The sequence below is a fragment of the Durotheca rogersii genome, assembly GCF_024521655.1.
Source record: "Durotheca rogersii strain YMJ 92031201 chromosome Unknown GGS23scaffold_2, whole genome shotgun sequence".
Classification (NCBI taxonomy): Eukaryota; Fungi; Ascomycota; class Sordariomycetes; order Xylariales; family Xylariaceae; genus Durotheca; species Durotheca rogersii.
Window position 1 is genome coordinate 1,578,587 of NW_026251233.1, and position 12,649 is coordinate 1,591,235.

Below are 12,649 nucleotides of genomic sequence, written 5' to 3' on the forward strand. Positions count from 1 at the left end.
GGCTCATCCATAGCTCGAGTAATCTCACCATCAGCCGCCATACGCGAATAGCCGTATACGAAAAGCGTCGGCCAAGCCCGGCAGTGTTCGTAGGAGGGATAATACGTCTGCGATTATTATATATAACCTCTTTCGCTATTTGATATCACCATAGCTAGCAACTCATTAAGGATTGCTGCCTTGAATCTCACAAGTGTATTCACAAGATGGTTCGACTCTTTAGCCTCGCGGCTCTCAGCCTTACTCTTCTCCAGTCGCTAGTGACTGCGTCGCCATTTCCTTGCTTGAATGGCCACTGCTCCTATACGCGTGCCAACTTGACTCCGGAGATTGTAGCGCGTGAACTTGGTCCGCAGCTCTCGAGGAATTCCAGCATCTTTGGGCCCGACGATGCTCGCTGGGTTGAAGCTACGACGAGATACCAGGAGTATAACCGACCTCATATCTCTATGGTTGTGGAGCCCGCGCGCGAAGACGACATTCCCAAAATCGTGAGTCGGAGGAAACCCTTGAGTCTATGCAGGCTCCTCGGTTATGATATTCAAAATACTAATGGCTACCAGGTCAAATACGCCAACAAAAACAGCTTGGATTTTCTCACTGTCAACCGTGGACATTCCCTCTCTGGCTTCAATGGGAACTTCTCGGGAATTCAGATCAGCATGGATCTCCTCAGGGATATCACCATCAACAAAGGCGGGAAGACAGCGTGGTTTCAGGGCGGAACCTATGACCAGCAGGTCATAGACGAGCTTTTTGAACAGGGCTATGTTGCCAGTAAGGATGCCCCTTGAAAATACCCGCTTTCTGTTTACGCGGCAGCTGTTAACATTCATAACTTAGCCACTGGAAGCTGCTCCTGTGTGGGCATGATGGGCCCTGGGCTTGGCGGCGGTCATGGCCGCTACCAAGGCCGCTACGGCTTGATTAGCGATAACCTGGTGACTCTGCATGTCGTCTTGGCGGACGGGACTGCCATCACGGTCTCCGAGAAGTCCCACCCCGATCTACTATGGGCTATGAAAGGTGCCGGGCACAACTTCGGTATCGTGACGAGCTTTGAACTCAACATATATCCCAGGCTTGTGGATACATGGTACTATAGAAACTACGTCTGGACACAGGATAAGCTCGAGACGGTATTCGAGGAAATTAACAGATTCCACAACAACGGTACCGAGCCTGTCGACATGGCCTACGAAGTTGGTGTGTACACGATGAATTACAGCGTCAGCAGCACTGAGGTACGTGGAGATGACTCTTCAATGAGCACTCGCAATTTCTGCAATTATGTATATGCCGCTTGCTAACGACTGTGAATTACGTAGGCCGTTATTTGGTGGTCCTTTGCATACTCCGGCTCTCAGGAAGATGCTCAGAAATACCTGACGCCTTTTGACAACATCGAGGCTGTCAGCGTCGAGGACGGTAACGTTCCGTACCCGGAAATCCCCGGGCGCACGGGAAGTGGCCTCGACGATTTCGTCTGCAGCCCTGGTTACGACCACATGGTTGCCCAGGTTGGCACTTTCACTTGGAATGTCACGACCCAGCGACAGGTCTACGATCTTTTCAACCAAAAGATCCAAGAGCAGCCGGCGATGAATAGATCCTCTGTCACTATGGAAGGCTACTCCACGGAGGGTGTTAGGGCAGTTGACGCTAGAACCTCAGGATTCCCTTGGCGCGATGCTTACAACCATTTGGGGTGGGTTTCATGGTCCCCCATCCACTTGTAAAATGTCTACTAATACCGGGTGTTACTCTAGCTTCATCACGATCGCCTACCCGCCCGATGCTTCGTTGGACGAGTTCGCCCTCGAATGGAGGGTTCAGCACCGGGACCTGTGGAACCAAGGCCAGCCCGGGCGCCTCCCCACGACATACGTCAACTATGCCTGGGGCGATGAACCCATCGAATCCGTCTACGGTTACGAGCCTTGGCGGCTGGAGAAGCTTCGCTCGCTTAAGGCCAAGTACGATCCGCACGGCCGATTCAATCACTACAACCCCATCACCAGGGGTTAGCAGCCTGCATACTTGAATGTTCCCCCAGCCTTAGCGTGTTCGCCAAGATGAACAGATCGGGACTGCCATCGCAAAAGCCGTTTTCAAATTTATCATAGACCGTACCAACCATCCCAGGAACCCTATAGAGTGGTGGAAAGAAGGAAATGGTCTTTGTAAAAATATGAGTTTTATTTTAGATAAATAGTACTGACGCGTCACATATTATGGCCGTATGTGCTGTGCATTGATGAAGAATGAAATGATCAGCACTACATTTGCCCTTCGTCCCTTACTATGAATTATATCATCCCAGGGTCCCGTAGAGCGGATATTGTGCCCTTTTCTCATGCTTCTGCGTTCCGGTAATGGCGATCTAGATTCATGTGAGGGATGTGACCGGTTCAAGGCGCTCTGGGCAGCGGCTGACCCCACCAGAGCTGATCCAGTTGGACCGCTAGGCCCCTCGCCACCACCACTGCCACCACCGTCGTCATCCCTATCTATGTCCCTGCCATGTATGCCTGGGTATAGCAGTAGGAACACCGTCGACAAAGAAGCACGGCTTCATCATCCGGCAATAGATTATTTTACTAGATCCTTCTCCCTAGCATCGGCCCAAGAGGCTGAGCTTGGGGTAGACCGAATTTTCTATATAGGTAGACCAACAACGTATTCCAAGGTCGTTTTTAAGGTGTTCGTTTGCGAATATTTGATGCTTCGTCTAGCCGCCTAGTCTTGAATGAGAGCTACGAGAAATATCGGCTTGAAGTAGTAGAGCGCACGAAGGTCATCCCATAAACGTTCGAGAAATATTAGGCCGCCGCCCGACGCCACATAGCCAAACCAGAGGCCCAAGATGACCATGTGGTGGTGGTAATAGTGTACGTCATTATAAACTTCTAGTCGAGATCCGGCATTACGAGTTGGTAGATGGGTTGGAACGTCTGTTCCGTTACTGTACCCTAGCCTAACAGGTCACGTATAGCCCACTAGAGGTTCTAAGATATTGTACAGCGTTGAAATCAAAGAATCATAACTCTTACTACTACTAAGTGGCGGGAGGCTCGGTAGAGGACCTGCGCAATAGAAACATCGCCGGGCACCTTCTTCCGAATCCCGCTGGCGGGGGACGCAGCATCAGCTGTCTTCACAACTTAGTGTTTAGCCGCCCGCGCGAAGAAGTCTTCACCTAGATAGGCAGAAACTACACGGCTGTCAGGTGAAAATGTAGACGGCTACATCTCCCGAATAGGCTATGCAGGCTTAATATAAGGTAGGATTCCTACGTGATAACAGCGTATTTAGTAGTTGCAACAGCTGTAACTGGTTGTGGCCAGCTATTAGGTGGAACCCTGGAAAGAATTGTGAAGGGAAACAAGCAGGAAGCAGGACGAAATAAGTAACCAAGACACAACCGTCCAATTCAGCTCCTATGTGATCTATCGGTAATGATGGAGAAACGACCGTGAAGAAGTGGGTGTAGGACCCTCAACCCCCTGACCTTGTCGCTCTTGGCACACACCCCGTAACAGATCCGCCACAGCCCTATTTGTGGATCAGCACCATAAGCCTCTGAATCCACCCCCTCCGTGTGTGTAGTATATCCATATCTTGGCGCGGTTCTGATCATCGCTACTCTTCGTTTCTTACTGTGTACTTCTGCTTTTATCTCCTTCCGCACGCGTCCAACTGACAACTGGACAGCACTTCTTCTCTCTCCCTTCCCCCATGCACTGCCACGCATTATATCGCCTGAGGATTCCACGCAACACGGCAGTGGGTTGAGTGGACTGGACCAGCTTATCCGAACTCTTACTCGTTCAGTTTCGGTCTTTGGCCGGGTCCGATGTCCTAAGTGCCGGTTACCCGCTCCGCTGAACATCGGCCGAGGAGGTCCGCGATTAGACGCCAAGGCACAGGCGAGTGAGAAAATCAGCGGGTAGTAGGGAAGACCGAGCACAAAGTAGCTCTTGGAGAGTCATTCGCAGGTGGGATACAAGAGTAAGGGATACGAATCTCTGTGTAACGGTGGGATATACTAAGCGCGGGGGCTAACACGTATTCTAAGCCCTAAGACAAGGGTGGAATACCTCTAGGCTCCAAAATAGCGTGGCTGAGAACCTGAACGTTGGCTTAGGACGGAATTCGGAGTTGCTCGGCGGCCTCGCGATAGCGGGCCGCCGTCCCATCTTACGACGTGGCCGAGCGCTAGCCGTACTGGAGGGGGGCCGCGTAAGAAAGTCCTGAGTCCCCGATAAGGAGGGAGAGGCGGGGGAGAGGTGCGCAGCTCCGACAGGATTAATGCCAGCTCGCGCCGATTAGGCACGCCCTGTCCTCGATCAGCTGCCTCCTTGCTAGAGGCGTAGCAGGCTGAAGCTAGCAGGCTGAAGCATTAGAACAGCTATGGTGAGGCACAGCAGGGGCAGAGAGCATCTGGCTGGCTGCACCACGGCATCCCCTGAGTGTGTGAATCGTTAATCCATGATCGACCACGTGGGCGGGTTACATGCCCTGGGAGCCATAGGCGGGCGTTTTCTCTCCGTCAGCTGTTGGCATCGAACCACCTACGTAATCCTTCCTAGCCCGTGTTGCTGACGGGTATTTTTAGTCGGCTGGACGCGCTGAGGCATCGCCGTCTGCCAGGAACCCAGCTTGAGCGCGTAGCCTCCTGGCCCATGCTACCTGTGCGACCTATCCCCTAGGCACCGCCTGCTGAGGCCGCCGCCGTCCGTGGAGGATAGCGATGGCATGAGCCTAAAAGGGGCTTGCTATACCCTACCCGCCAGTATTCCGCCGCCTGTAGGCTCGCGGACAGGCCGGAAATGATTTCGAGCCTCTTTTGTCCTCGAATTCAGGGATCCTATGCCTCTCTTCCCTATCTTGGCTATGTGCGTAATGTTGGTGACTTCGTTGTTGGGACGCCTGAAGCGGCCCACGACGTCTCACACCGTGACAGTCATCTGGCTGTGGCTAAGTGTAAATTCCATTACGGTACGCGAATAACAACCTTTGTGGCGGTGTTCGTAAGCGTAGATATTTCTTGTCGATGACAGCTGATAGTTAAAGAATGACAGTACACCTCCATTACCTAGTGGTGAGCTAGCATACGTAGCATTATCAAATGTAGGATGGGATAGATAATCGAGAAGGAACAGGAACTACACGTCAGGACAACAGACAACCGTGATCTCCTTGCAGGCTTGCCTTGTTCATTTCAGTATGGTGTATACGTTTTTCAGACGAATTCCGTGGTGGTGAAGACAATGACACGAACTGCGTCGCCATGTGGTGGCTGGCCATTGCCGTCGCATCTCCATTCCAATCTGCCAGCTATTATGTACGGGGACCAGAAAGTCCAAAGATGGCCTTGCCTACGACCTGGTACTGATTTGATTCAGCTAGATATCCTCGCACTGCCTCCATTGTTCATGTTATGGAGCCTAGGTAGGCAGGGAAGCCGACAGCTCTACTCTCCTCCTGGAACCGAAGTCTCAATCGTCAGTTCTTGTAAAATAAACTCCGTAGATTTAGCGCGAGTAGGTGTTCTGAACACTGTTCTCTCACGCCAGGTTTCCAGCGATCATGTCGTCTTAGCAAGCTCGGCCTTGACCCAAGCCTCGAGTCCTCCCGCGGCAGACTCTATTCTATCGATCAGCGAGTCGAGCTGCTGTACGAGTCCAGAAAGCTCGTTCTCAGTGGTACGTGCTAGGCCGGTGCCGTACCCTGCGTCCACGCCGGACCAATCTTCAGGCGCCTTGTAGATGCCCGGGCCGGTGATAACGCCGCTGAGAGCGCTGGCAGCCACAACCTCGGGACTCGCGAGGTATGCCTCTGCGTCGCGCGACCCCATGCGCCCCTTGAAGTTGCGATTGCTAGCGCTGATGTGAGTCATTAATATTCAACTTAGATCTATCGTTCTTTTATTAAAACCCTAGCTCTTATTACAGAGTATGGGGATATACTTGAAAAAAATGGCTGTGGCCGTGAAGTTGCTCACTACTGTTATGTCGCGATACGGTCTGATAAAACAGTATGAATAAAACCACCTGTGGGTATTGTGGCTTTGGATAAGGTCTGTATTTAATGTAGATCAGCCTGGAGGCCGATGGATCGACTATCTGTTTGAGAATATTGATCACATGCAGACTTGCCATCGCATACGATGGAATATAATATCGTATTATTCGTGGCTGAGGCACAGCAGTGGCAACGAACCCTGAATATAGTCTGACCTTCAACTTCGCAGTAAGCCTGGTATCCCAGGGGTCCTACGTAGCCGTTCTATGCCACGGAAGCGCCGTTGCAAGCGCCCCGCCGACTTACTAGGCAGGCGAGTCACTTGACCGCAGCATCACAAGGTCTGGTTCGTACGGTCACATAGAAGAGGCAGGAGGGGGCCCCCTAGTGAGACAAAGTAGCACGTTGGTAGAATGTTTCATATAAACTACATAATAAAGTCGAACCACTCGTTTAAAAGGGGCACCGAAGAATATCATATAACAGAGTAGACGCGCCTTCGCACAGAGTATCCCTCTTGAACGACATCGGGTTCAGAAGGCACGTCAACGAAATATTTGGACCGTACCAACTCACCAGATCGATTACAGCTTATCCCACATGATGCATTTTCTGAGGACTGCCCCGGTGCTGGCGGCTCTTGCTGCAACCGTTTCCTCGGCCCCTTCAGGGGCGGGTCCCATCCCAGGGAATCTATCCTTCTACACTCCTTCATGGCCGGACTGGGATCAGTATGTGACTCGATGGTCGGCCTACGAAGCGCCCACTTTCTCTCTCGCATTCTTGCCCAACTCTGAAGAAGAGCTGTCTCAAGGCGTTCGTACCCACCCCTATCTTCTCCGGGTTACTCTTGTGGATACAATACTTACGAGACTTGTTTATCCGATCAGATAGCGTACCTAGCGAGAAGAAAGATGACGTATCTGGCAAAAGGAGGCGGCCATGGTTACAGCACTACGCTCGGAGTGGACCAGGATGTTGTCCAGGTTAACATGGAGAACTTTCGAAACGTCACTGTCCATCCCGACAATACCGTCACTGTTGGAGGTGGTGCCAGGATGCTCGACGTTGTAACTGCCTTGTATAATGCGGGCAGAGAAGTTAGTAAGTCAAAGCGCATTCGTTTCTCTCTTTCATATATAATACTAACCATAGGCTTCCCAGCTGTTGGATCCTACCCCTGTGTTGGTGCTACCGGTGCCATGTTAGGTGGTGGGTTAGGCCGACTCCAAGGCCTGCACGGACTGATGATCGACTCCCTGGAGCATGCCAGAATTGCTCTGTGGAACGGCACCATCATTGAGGCCTCAGAAAAAGTCAACTCGGACTTATTCTGGGGGCTGCGCGGGGCCGGCCATAACTTCGGTGTCGTCACCGAGTCTACGTATAGGACGTATCCTGGACAAGACAATCGCCACTACTATGCCGACATGGTATTCACCAGCGACTCGCTCGAGGGCGTGCTCAACGTTTACAAGGGCCTCATCGAGGAAGGCTTAGACGCGGCCGCGTCCCTTGCGCTGTCTTACCTATACGACGCCCAATCTATGAGTGTAAGTAGAATCCACCCTCGGCCTCACGAGAAGCGTCATTCCAACCTCCGGGCGGCGTTTGTTTCTCAAAGCACAGGACTAACCGCTTCTTCCGCGGCGCAGCCCCTCATCAACATGAACGTCGTCTACGCGCACAACGAGCAGAACGGCCGCGCCCTGTCTGCCAACTTCGCGTCGACCACAGGAAACGCCACGCACCCCATCACGCGCGTGTCGCTGGACGAGTCGTACATAACCTTCGCGGAGGTGCCCACGCGGGGGTCTAGCGACATCATCTGCCAGCGCGGGCACAACCAGGACATCCACCCGGTGACGGCGCGCGAGTTTTTCGACATCGGCGCGATGGTGGACCTGTACGCGTCGTTCGGGTCCTTCGTCCGGGAGCACCCGGCTGCCAACGGCTCCGTGCTGCTATTCGAGGCCGCCAACCCCCAGACCGTCGACGCCGTCCCCGACGCGGCTACCGCCTTCCCTCTCCGTGGCCGCTATATCCTCTCCAGCGTCATGTCCATGACCTGGGACGGTGACGACGAGACCGAGGCCATCAATGCCTGGGCCACCGCGGCTCGAGACACCCTCGCTAAGCCTGAGGTGTCCGGCAGCGATAGGCTTTACATCTACATGAACTATGCGAACGGCGACGAGTCGCTCTCCGCCCGTTACGGATACGACAAGTGGCGCCACGAGCGGTTGACTGGGCTCAAGCAGCGCTATGACCCCCACGGCTTTTTCAACGCCTACCACGCCATCCCGCTTAAGATGAGCGGTTGGAATTAGCAAAGGCATCCGGTCATGGAAAGGCGACGAAGGGAGTGGAAGTAGGGGTGGAGTGTTTAGACTGCCGGAATCGATTGTACAACTGTTCGTTTCTGTGGTAGTATCACTACTACTGATTTGTATTACTCGGCGAATGATTCAGGCTCTTAGCAATAAGCAGCCTCTGTTTTGATTATCATAGACCTGTTTTTATTGTATCATAGCTACTACCTAAATAAACACAATTAGAAAGGACATTTCTCCAGTGCAATTTAGAGTCTCCCTCTCGGGCCGAAATAATAATGGGAGAATGGCATCGAGGGCTAAGAGGCTCACTAGCGCGCTCCCCTTACGATATAAGACAGGGCCGTAGGAAAACATAAATTGTCATGCTTCTCCATTTATTAATAGCTACATATCTATTTTTCTACACGACAGGGAACTTGCTAGCATTTATAGGGGCGGCGTCACCTTTCCCGGTGCGCTACCGCCAACTACGGGGGTGGTCGAGTGGAGTGTCAAAACAGATGATAGGGGACACAGGCAAAGACAGTGGAACGGTGTTGGCACAACGTGGAGAGGAAGCACGCACGCCACTGAGAGAGGTGGTCAGGCGGACTTTTGGTGACCTCATACTTCACGCAGGAGCTACGGCGCGACGAGTCTAGCAACATCGAGATTCGTAAAGAAGCTGTTGGGGGTTATCATACCAGCCTCACATCCTGAGGCGATGGGCAGGTGGACAGCGGACTTGGAGGCCAAATGACTTGGCCACCGGATTTACAGTTATACTGTCCAATAACAGTCCGCACGCCTTCGTCTCGCGGTTGGGGGTTGGCGTTACCCGCCTGACCCGCAACGCGCTGTCCTATCTGTCCCCGATGTTGTACGGGTTAATAGGACGAGATCCTGCGGCGGTGATGTTATCTATGAGTGCACGTATAGAGAAGGCCATATGCACCAAGACATATACTGGAAGATGCAGTATCTGCCTAACGCGTTAGAAAGGTACTTTACAGTTAAACGGGAGCATGACTGTCTCGCTCCGACCGCGACCGACGTCTTATTGGGAGATGTGGTGAGCCAGTGTCTCAATATGTGGCTACACAGCCACCACACAAACGGGAATCGCCGACTTATGGATGGATATGCCTCAGGCCATGGTGCTTACCCGTAGCTGTCGTTCGTCGGGCGTACTTACAACCTACACCAGAGGGCCGTTCTCAGTTGGCATCGGTAAGCCGCTACGTCAGCAAGACTCTCGCCACCCAAGACTGTCATTCGGGCCTGTTCGGCTCGGCTCTCATACCCTCCCAGCTATACTAGTACAAGGGCTGGGCCGCTCGTCACTTTACGGGCTATCTAGGTCCAATGGGGCCGATATAAAAGGCCGAGGAGTCCTACCCGCCCAACTGACTACTACTCCCCGCCACAACTCGAGCGGACTCAGTGCGAGAATAAGGGCCAACACGCCTACACGGAGTGTGTGTGCCGTCTATCTCGCGCTATTGGGTGGTCAGCAATCGTTCTCGTGTAGGTTGCGCTATCTGCTGCGTCGCCGGAGGAACCGCCGTGCCCTACTCGCTCTACTCGCGCGCATAATATCTATTTGACAGCGCAATGCTTCTTTCCCGTCTCCGGCCGTGTTTTATGAGTCTAGCTCCGCATGGTGTATTAGCAACCGCTGGCTCCTAACATGTCGCAAGCCGACCTCTCATTCCTCTCTCCGGCAGAGCAGGCTAATATCCTTGACCAGCCTAGCATCCCCCCGCCTCCCGGTGTCGAATCCAACCTCGACAACCCTCCGAATGGCGACACCCTCACCCGTGTGGTAGTCGGCGTAGCTCTCGCCATATGTTTGGTCCTGGTCCTGTTTCGCCTGGCTGACCTCTGGACAAACTCGAGGAAATTTGGATTGAATGATTGTGGGTCATTCTCTAGACACGAAGCCGTGGCGGCCATCGCGATGCGATAAGAAGCTGATGATTTGCATGTCGCTAGTTTTGCTCATGATTTCATTCGTAAATCAACCCGCGAAAAGAATGCCGTCGCCGGCTGCGGTATGTAATAAACCGTACTGATAATCCGTCCAGGCTAGCTATGTGGCATATAGCTACTTCGTCCTCGATTCCACCAACAAGGTTGGCTATCTACTCCATCAGTGGGATGTCAGCGCGAGGGACATGATGTACCTATCTCGGGTAGGCCTTATTACTATATACTACACGTGTAGAGGATCGAAACTGACCGTCCTGGGCAGAACTTCATCATTGGATCAGACCTATTTGCTCTCTCGACGCTGACCATCAAGCTTGCTATTATCCTCGAATGGCTACGCATTTTCAACCCGACCGGTGCTCGCAATAAATTCTACTGGATAACCCTGGGTGTTCTATCGTTGCATCTTGTCTTTCACATTACGGCTCTTGTCGTGTACAATGTGTCCTGCCAGCCTTACGAGAAGAACTGGAACCCATTTATACCCGGGTCCTGCTTCGACAACCGATCGATCTATGTTATCTCTACCGTGGTCTTCCTCGTCATCGACGTATGCATTCTTCTTCTCCCTCAAAGAGCCATATGGGGGCTACAAATGCCCACGAGAAAGAAGCTAGGTGTGGCTAGCATGTTTATGGTAGGCGTATTGTGAGCTATCTACCCCAGCCCCTACTCGCTTTCTGGTGCATACGCTGATAGCAAGCACGACATTAGGGCTATCGCTTCAGTTGTCGCCAGGCTGGTTCTATCTGTCCAGTTGTACACCTCGACGGATCTTCTATATACCTTTAGTTCCTTGGGGATATTGGTTGTTGCCGAGATGGTCTGCGGGATCATCATTCTCTGCGCACTCTCCGTGCCGAAAATGTTCGGTCTCCTCCGTCTTCGTATAATAGGTCTCTGGAGCAATCACCGGGGCTCCTCGAGACAGGATAGAGTACAGGCCGGCAAGAGAACGGGTGCGGGTTACGACAATCCATACTTTCGATATTACAACCAGGATATCGAACCATTGGGATCTTACCGTTTGCACACGTTGGAATCTGCGAGGAGTGTCGACTACGATTCTCCTTCGAACCCGGGATCGCAGTCACATTCCCATGACGACAACTTGGTGACGCAGCGCACGACCGACTTCACCGCTGTTTCAGTCCAAGGCAACGATCATCCCGCCATCGATACGGCCCAACTCAATCACAAGCATCCAACGAATTCAAGACTTGTTTCGTAGGGAGTTCCATATCGGGATGTGCTAGTACCTATTATCGGATAACCCAGCATGTGGGAATACTAGCCTCCGTAGTGGAGTAATACGGTGGTACGCACTGTTCAATCAAGCTGCGAGATAAATAGAAGATATATCGCGATAAAAGCGACACTTGCTTTAGATATTCCAACCATAACTTAGGTGGCCGTTTCTGTCAAAAGACAACCGGTAGCCGTGTATATATATACACTCGGGAGTGGTACTGGTGGTGGGTGGTGGTGTCGAACGCCTGGGCAATGCCGCAAAAGCAGTTATTCCTTAGAAGATTAGTGAATTAGTGGGCGGTATTAGTGAGTGTTATAGCGCCCTTAGCGGACATGATAGCCCAAAAGGCTAGTCAGGAGGGGCAAGCTAAGCCTCGCCATCAATGGCCTTAAGCCTAGCATAGCAATGCACCCTAGGTAATAACCCCTTGTTCATCAAATCCTTTCCCAGAACAGCTTCACGCGAATGCCTGTCATCGCGTCGTAGTATAAATCCAAGTACGCGTTTCTGATCGAATGATACTCTCCAGACGGCAGAATCTGATGAAATATTACACTAGATGCCGCGATGGTATATCTCTGATTTTATTATTTGATGCCGTCGGCGCGCTGGCTTCTGCCGAACTCCAGAGGGTGGGTAAGGTGTGCTATTACGCAGCATCTATCTACCCGTCCAGCTCCGTTACTCAAGCCCGTGTCCGGCGCATACGCTGCTTGGAGGGTTTTCCGGGTCGCCATGCTGCACGCGGACAGCATAAACCAGCTGCTCGCTCTTCGCAGCGAAAAATTGATGGGCCTCAAGTTGATGGCACGTTGGTGCGTGATCTCAGGGTATGATTCTAGATGTCGTAAAGCTTTTTTCGTTATCATATTATGAAGGGATTTTCATATCTGTGGGGGATCTTGTGCCGCCGCTTTCTCGTCGGCTCTATCTCTAGAAGTCTAGTCTCATTGATAGACACGAGACTTGTAAATCCGCCATGTTTAGGAAAACTAGCTTCGCTAGATAGATCTCCAGTAGTGACCCGTCCGTCAAACGCTCGTTCCCTCTAAAGAGCGGCGAG

The 12,649-nt window shown here is 52.2% G+C and overlaps 4 protein-coding genes across 4 annotated transcripts; 3 read left to right on the plus strand and 1 right to left on the minus strand.

Moving 5' to 3' along the window:
- Positions 1 to 206: 206 nt before the first annotated feature.
- On the plus strand, positions 207 to 2,133 carry GGS23DRAFT_612662 (uncharacterized protein; the record flags this gene model as incomplete). Its single annotated transcript, XM_051520505.1, has 5 exons — positions 207 to 491; positions 564 to 777; positions 844 to 1,244; positions 1,329 to 1,708; positions 1,770 to 2,133. The coding sequence occupies 5 exons, from the start codon at positions 207 to 209 to the stop codon at positions 2,026 to 2,028; spliced, it is 1,539 nt and encodes a 512-aa protein (XP_051376232.1). The 3' UTR covers positions 2,029 to 2,133.
- Positions 2,134 to 5,590: 3,457 nt separating this feature from the next.
- Positions 5,591 to 5,902, minus strand: GGS23DRAFT_592832 (uncharacterized protein; the record flags this gene model as incomplete). Its single annotated transcript, XM_051517938.1, has 1 exon — positions 5,591 to 5,902. The coding sequence occupies one exon, from the start codon at positions 5,900 to 5,902 to the stop codon at positions 5,591 to 5,593; it is 312 nt and encodes a 103-aa protein (XP_051376233.1).
- A 659-nt stretch (positions 5,903 to 6,561) lies between these two features.
- On the plus strand, positions 6,562 to 8,587 carry GGS23DRAFT_612666 (uncharacterized protein). The gene is made up of 4 exons (XM_051520506.1): positions 6,562 to 6,843; positions 6,918 to 7,131; positions 7,192 to 7,580; positions 7,683 to 8,587. Exons 1-4 carry the CDS (start codon positions 6,628 to 6,630, stop codon positions 8,355 to 8,357), a joined length of 1,494 nt encoding a protein of 497 aa, XP_051376234.1. The 5' UTR covers positions 6,562 to 6,627; the 3' UTR covers positions 8,358 to 8,587.
- A 1,158-nt stretch (positions 8,588 to 9,745) lies between these two features.
- Positions 9,746 to 11,835, plus strand: GGS23DRAFT_548742 (uncharacterized protein). Its single transcript, XM_051515170.1, has 5 exons — positions 9,746 to 10,261; positions 10,338 to 10,357; positions 10,430 to 10,537; positions 10,597 to 10,982; positions 11,049 to 11,835. The coding sequence occupies exons 1-5, from the start codon at positions 10,033 to 10,035 to the stop codon at positions 11,563 to 11,565; spliced, it is 1,260 nt and encodes a 419-aa protein (XP_051376235.1). The 5' UTR covers positions 9,746 to 10,032; the 3' UTR covers positions 11,566 to 11,835.
- Positions 11,836 to 12,649: the final 814 nt, after the last annotated feature.

Coding starts and splice junctions, on each gene's coding strand:
- GGS23DRAFT_612666 (XM_051520506.1), top strand. CDS start 6,628: ATGATGCATTTTCTGAGGACTGCCCCGGTGCTGGCGGCTCTTGCTGCA. Junction 7,132..7,191: donor TAATGCGGGCAGAGAAGTTA/GTAAGTCAAAGC, acceptor TAGGCTTCCCAG/CTGTTGGATCCTACCCCTGT. Junction 7,581..7,682: donor ACGACGCCCAATCTATGAGT/GTAAGTAGAATC, acceptor TCCGCGGCGCAG/CCCCTCATCAACATGAACGT.
- GGS23DRAFT_548742 (XM_051515170.1), top strand. CDS start 10,033: ATGTCGCAAGCCGACCTCTCATTCCTCTCTCCGGCAGAGCAGGCTAAT. Junction 10,358..10,429: donor TTTTGCTCATGATTTCATTC/GTAAATCAACCC, acceptor TAATCCGTCCAG/GCTAGCTATGTGGCATATAG. Junction 10,983..11,048: donor ATGTTTATGGTAGGCGTATT/GTGAGCTATCTA, acceptor GCACGACATTAG/GGCTATCGCTTCAGTTGTCG.